This window comes from Thamnophis elegans, chromosome 15 (genome assembly GCF_009769535.1).
Source record: "Thamnophis elegans isolate rThaEle1 chromosome 15, rThaEle1.pri, whole genome shotgun sequence".
Lineage (NCBI taxonomy): Eukaryota > Metazoa > Chordata > Lepidosauria > Squamata > Colubridae > Thamnophis > Thamnophis elegans.
The window spans coordinates 7,311,515-7,318,130 of NC_045555.1; the positions used below are offsets into that span (position 1 = coordinate 7,311,515).

The 6,616-nt window shown below is 46.0% G+C and overlaps 1 protein-coding gene across 3 annotated transcripts in view; it reads left to right on the plus strand.

The window, feature by feature from the left end:
* UBIAD1 (UbiA prenyltransferase domain containing 1) overlaps positions 1-6,025 on the plus strand; it is an 11,292-nt gene extending 5,267 nt beyond the window's left edge. For all 3 annotated transcript variants that reach the window (XM_032231848.1, XM_032231849.1, XM_032231847.1), the window contains exons 2-4: positions 820-1,015; positions 2,576-3,115; positions 4,269-6,025. In XM_032231848.1, coding sequence (XP_032087739.1) covers positions 2,617-3,115; positions 4,269-4,756 — 987 coding nt within the window. In that variant the 5' untranslated portion in view covers positions 820-1,015; positions 2,576-2,616 and the 3' untranslated portion in view covers positions 4,757-6,025. The remainder of the gene's footprint in view (positions 1-819; positions 1,016-2,575; positions 3,116-4,268) is intronic.
* The last annotated feature ends 591 nt before the right edge of the window (positions 6,026-6,616 follow it).

Sequence of the window (6,616 nt, forward strand, 5' to 3'; positions counted from 1 at the left end):
AAGAAACAGAATACTTTTTAACATGGGACTTATTCTACCAATGGTTAGTTAACAGAAACAGAAGTTAGAAACTTAAAAGCTTAAGAGAATGATTAACTACAATGAAGATTACTAGTATGGATAAACAAATATTATTACTAGGTGATTATTATCAATGATATGAATATTATTATTACTGCTGTGTTTCCCTGAAAATAGGACAGGGTCTTATTTTCTTTTGACCCCTGAAATAAGTGCTTGGCCTTATTTTGGGGGAGGTCTTACTATTTTTGAGGTACAGGAGGCGAGCGCAGTCACCTCATGGCTGCTGCTGTGTTGCAATATTTTCGGGGAGGGCTTATTTTAACGCATGCGCTCAAAAGATGGATTGGGATTATTATCCGAGGAGGGCTTATTTTCGAGGAAGCAGGGTATTATTACCTTTCAAAACCAACTGTACTCCGACAACACAGTCCATGTAGATATTGAGTTTTTATGTTTACTAAAGAAAAATGTATAAATAAAACATATAACGCAAAAAAGAAACCCCAGCCTGCATGCCAGCGGAGGTGAATTAGAATTAGAATAATGGAGTTGGAAGGGACCTTGAAGATCTTCTAGTCCAACCCTCTGCTTAGGCAGGAAACCCTGCACCACTTCAGACAAATGGTTATCCATTTGTGAGGGGGGAAAAAAACCTGATCTGCCTTCTTACTGGGAGGGTGCTTTAATTGCAACTCAGGCAGCCTCAGATGACACTGGGAATTAGTCCATCCAGTTGGATCCTTTATGTCTTGCTACTAATCTATCCGGTTCTGCCTCACTGTGTGTTTCTCCCAGATTTGGCGTTAAGGACTGTCTTGATTACGTGATCCAGTTGTACTACCAGAAAATGTCCGGCTTCTGATACAGAGCCTGTTGGTCGGCATAATCTGGAGCTGCAAATTTCAACTTGCTGAGGATTTTTTTCCCCCCACGCCTCTGCAATTCCGGAGAAAACATCTAATCTGCACAGACTAAGTCTCATCCCCTCCAGGTAAGGCTGCTTAGGGCTCCGGTTTGGGATTTGGGAGCTCCTGGTCTGGAAGACTGCAGAAGTCTTAGATGTTTTGATTTCCAACTCCCATCCTCCCAACCAGCATGGCCAGAGGTGAAAGGGTGATGAAGTTGTTCCCCAACAGTTGGAGAGTGTCAGCTTACCTGTCTCTGTGCCAAACGATTTGGTAGAAGGTTTTTTTTTTTAAGGGAGACATGTACTTTTTATATGACTTGATCTTTGATTAAAAGTTTTTTTTTGCTCAGGAAATTCTTTGTACTGAATCAAGTTGGTTGAGTTCAATGTTGGATGAGTTTCAACAGGAAAAATATGATTGATAGCCTTCCTGTTGCTATGGAATTACCCCACTCCTCCCCATTAGCTGTGCTGAGTGGCTGCTGGGAAATGTAGTCCTACCACTTCTGGAGATGCCTGACTATTTTTTAAAAAAGGAAATTCTTGGAGCAGACAGGAGCCATGCAGCACCCTTGCATCGCCTACATTTGAGAGCAGCATTCAGGGTGAAAGAGATTGCTGCACCCTTGAGATGACTTTCTTGGCCTCCAACAAAGTAAAGGCATTATGAGCAAGGGTAGACTTCATGAGGGAGCCATTTTGGGGTCATCTCTTAAAGGGGGTGAAATCAGACATCTAAATGAACAAGGTAGCTACTTCTTTCCGCTGAGGGCCAATGAAGGAAGAACAATTCTCTTTCTCTCTCTCTCTCCCCTTCTCTCTCTTTCTCTTCTTTTCTCTCTTTCTTTCTCCACTCTCTACCCTTCTCTCTCTTTCTCTTCCTTTCTCTCTTTCTTTCTCCACTCTCTACCCTTCTCTCTCTTTCTCTTCTTTTCTCTCTCCCTCTCTTTCTTTCTCTTGATCCATCCCTCCTGTTTTTCTCTCGCTTTCTTTTTCTCTCCTTTTCTTTTTCTCTTTCTCTGTCTCTTTCTGTGACTCTCCCTCGGTCCCTCCCTCCCTCTCTTTCTCTCTTTTTCTCTCTCTCCCTTTATCTTTCTTATTCTCTCCCCGCCTTACTCCGCCCTCTCTCCCCCTTTCTTTCTCCCCTCTCTCTCCCTCCTTCCTCCCTCCCTCCCTCCAAACTGATCATTCAACACAATCACTTAGCAGCTAAGGGCCTACTATCAGTTCCATTGTGGATTCGCAGTTTCAGATATATTGCAGCAATTATTTAGCTAAATTGGGTATTTAATTAGCTATCTCTATTTCTATGCCTGTCCAGAGTCATTGACTGAGATGGGCAGCCATAGAAATTGAATAAATAAATACATATTTTTTAATAGTTTAGTTGTCTTAATTTTTCCACTTGCTTCCTTGGGTTTTTTTTCTTAGCTCTTTCAGATCAGTCCCTGGACTTTGGAAAGCATGTCCTCAGCTGGGGAGACTCATTCCTCTTTTCCTTCTCACCCGGTTTGCCCAATTTTTCCTTGTCCAAATAAAGTCCCTAAAGTGTCTCTTTTTCTTTCCTAAAGCATCTTGCAGGTTAAAAAAAGGGGAAACCATTAGAAAAATTAGCAATTGCACAAACTTTCTTCCCTTCCTCAGGTCAGTTGTTGGCACCTGTCCTTCGAGGACGTTGTTCAGCCATGGAGATGGAAGACGAGACGGAGAAGATCAACATTGGGACTGAAAGCCTACAGAACAACGAGGCAATCCAAGAAGGAATTCCATCCAACAGCTGGCCACACAAATGTGCCTCATACGTCCTGGCTCTCCGGCCCTGGAGCTTCAGTGCTTCCCTCACTCCGGTGGCCCTGGGCAGCGCCCTGGCTTACCGCTCCCAGGGTACCCTCGACCTGGGCCTTCTGGTTGGCAGCGCCGTCACCGTCTTGGCAGTCCATGGAGCTGGCAACCTCGTGAATACCTACTATGATTTTTCCAAAGGCATCGACCACAAGAAGAGTGATGACCGGACCCTGGTGGATCAGATCTTGGAGCCTCAGGATGTGGTCCGGTTTGGGGTCTTCCTATACACTTTGGGTTGCATCTCAGCAGCATTCCTCTATTGCTTCTCCACCCTCAAATTGGAACACCTGGCCTTGATTTACTTCGGAGGACTCTCCAGCTCTTTTCTCTACACTGGAGGTAAGCGGAGCTTCTCTGGGTGGTCTCCCTTCCACCCTGTGGAACACGGGAGACAGGGGGAAAAGAAACCTGCATCCCATTAAAATGCTGCCAGTTTAAATTTTAGACCAGGCCAAGAAATTGAGTTATATGGCCTGTATGTTTGGGAAAGAAACCCCAATATTCATCTAACTTCCTGGATTTTATCCTGCTTCCGGGAACAAAGGAGCCAATGGCAGTCAGGTTAGAAGGCTGGATCCTGCCTCTGGTGTTTCACAAAGCTCCTTCTGTGTTTTTGTGAATACAAATGTGGCTTTAACAGTTGCTAAGATGCTCTTTAGCATTAAAGGTTGTCCTTCTAGACTCACATCTAGTAGGGTTTCTCCCTGCTTTCAGCAGAGAAATCTTTCCCCTCACCTCTTCCTGAAAATGCTTTAAACTGCAGGAGCTGTTAATCCTGGGCTCTTCTGCAGGGAAAGCATGCCCAATAGCGCTTAGACTTATATACCTCTTCACGGGGCTTTACAGTCCTCTAAGCCGCTTACAGAGTCAGCCTGTTGCCCCCAACAATCTGGGTCCTCATTTCACCAACCTCGGGAGGATGGAAGGCTGAGTCAATCTTCAACCAGCATCATACTTCTGGCAGTGGGCAGATTTAGCCTGCAACACTGCATTCTAACCACTGTGCCACCATGACTCTCTATGACAGTGAATTAAATTTTCCTCAGTGGAAAGAGCCTGGAGAAGGAAAGAATTGGGGTGGGATAGTCTCAGAAGCAGACCTGGCAAGTGTGTTCTTAGTTTCCCCAGGACCCTAATCTTGTACAACTGTTTTTGGTAGAATATTAGGGGATTCTTCATAGCAGGAGCTGTTTGTCAGTGTGGAATGGGCCAACTCACCACAGGACAACTCAACAAATTAAAAGTTAAATCAATTTCAACGAAACTGTGGCCAATAATAATAAAATAAAGAAAGCCAGAGTTAATTTTGACAAAAACGTGATCGCCACTAAGGAAAGTAACTGAACGAAATGATGAATACATCACTGACTTGTCCCATGGTGAGTTGGCTGTGATGTCCTCCAGCCCTTGTGAGTGGAACCTTCTGCCTCAGGAGAAGCCAAGATCTCCTCGGCTGGAGGTATTTAACTTCCCCTCCTTGTCGTTGCTGCAGGCATCGGATTTAAGTACGTTGCACTGGGTGACGTGGTCATCCTGATCACCTTTGGTCCCCTGGCTGTGATGTTCGCCTATGCTCTCCAGGTGGGCTACCTGTCCATCTCGCCCTTGCTGTATGCCGTGCCCTTGGCCCTCAGCACCGAGGCCATCCTGCACAGCAACAACACCCGGGACATCGAGTCCGACCGGCAGGCGGGCATTGTCACGCTGGCTATTCTCATCGGCCCGACGCTCTCTTACGTCCTTTACAGCAGCTTGCTCTTCCTGCCATACCTCATCTTCTGCGTCCTGGCTACTCGCTACACCGTCTCTATGGCTCTACCTCTCCTCACTCTGCCCATGGCGTTTTCCCTGGAACGGCAGTTCCGGAGCCAAAGTTTCCTCAAAATCCCACAAAGGACAGCCAAGCTCAACCTCCTGTTGGGACTTTTTTACGTCTTCGGCATCCTTCTGGCTCCCCCTGGCTCCCTCCCCAAACTCTAGAGAGACATCAGAAAATAGAAGGTTCCCTGAAAATAATTCTTCCCCAAAAGCTTTCATAGAATACACAACACACACACACAAATACATACATGTATATATGTACACGTGAGTTTACAATCTTCACCAAACCACATAAGGTTTTTTTTCCCCTGATCCACGAACGTCAGATTTCCTGAAATGTTTCCTTTTCACAAAGGGATAAAATCATCTTTATAAAGTTCTCGGTTCTCCGAGTTGGGTTCCTGCTTTTTGCCGTTGTTTCTTCTATTGTCTGCGTTTCATTAATCAAAAAGTTCTCACTACGGGTTAGAACTCCCCAAGGCCATGTAATAAAAATCTCTTTTAAAATAATTTTTTTGGGGGGGGAGAAAGAAAAGCTGCACCAGCAAGGGGAAAAAAAGAATCAAAAGCACTAAAGCAAGATAATCATCACATCTAATGCATTTTCACCCCCCCAACGTCTACTTTCTGGTCTTAAAGTTTCTATTGGAGGGAGCTCCAGAGATTTCTTGTGGTATTCTAGGAAAAATGACTGGGGTCATTTCCCAGTTGTTCACATGGGAGGCTGAATCCGGTACCAGATCTCCTTTAGAGATCAGGTGCCGACACCTTCCACATTCTTTGAGTAACACCTCATCTTATCATAGAACGCTCTGTGGAGTGATTCCTGTCAACTGTGCACTCGTTCACATCTTCTGTCTACGTTGGATTGCAGCATCAATTTGCATGTTCTCTCTGCCATCCATCATAAAGTTGCCGGCAGCAGAGTCCTTGCGAAGAGTCCGATAAGATCTGCCAATCCTAGTTTCCCAAGAGGCTCCCTTGCTCAAACGCCAGCAGCCTGAAGGAGAAGCCGAGGGAGTCTGAATGTCCCCTTCGCTGATCATTTTGAACAACAGGAATCTCATATTTTGGTGGAGGGAGATGGGCCCCAAATTGACACCAAACCGAACCAGATTTTTTGCCTTTCTCTCTCCCTTTTGACGAGAACAACAGCACTTATGTGGACGGAGCTTTGGGCTGGAGATAAGATGTAACATGGTTATTACCGAAGTAAACAAATGTGTGGGAAGAGATGACTCCCATCCGTTTCACGCAGGTGTTTCAATCAGCATTGAAGAAGTGCTGCCGGTTTAGGGTGGCTTTGGATGGCGCCTCTCCAAGAGGTAGGATGGGGAGGATTGAGAGCAACCCATGGCTTCCCTGATGTATATTGGGATCCTGTTCGTCCATACAGAGGCTTGGTACCAGGGGTGGGGATCCTACCGGTATAACAACAGGTTCGTTGAGCGTGTGCTTCATGCTTCACTGCACATACTTGCGTAGTTTACAGAAAACTCACCTTCCGCATTACTGCCGGTGAGGAAAATGTCTGAGGAGCGGCAATCCATTCTGCTGCGCTGATCAGCTGGGCTTCAGAAAAGGAAATATAGGTGAGTATAGCGCGTGGGCGGGCAGGCCCACTTCAAAGTCAGAATGAACTGGTTTGCTCCCAGCTGATAGTCGAAGCTGCCAGTTCGCCGGAACTGCTCCGAACCGGTAGAATCCCACCCCTGCTTGGAACCCTCTACACTGAAGCACGCCAGCATTTGAAAGCAATTCTCCTGATTCTTCCAGCTGGCCATCAGAAACTCGGGCCTTGTTTGCTGCGGTTTTTGAGCTACCACTGGTTTCCTTATTTCCCTCTTCGTTCTGGGCTTGTTCACCCACGCTCACACCTGTGATTTCACGCAAGGATCACCTCCCATTTCAGGGTTCTGAATCAGATTTCCGTCCCACCAGGCGCTCACACCACCACCCCCAGCTTCTAAGTGTTTTTGGGAGGAGGCAGTTTAATGAGAATAGAATATGCATTTGGAA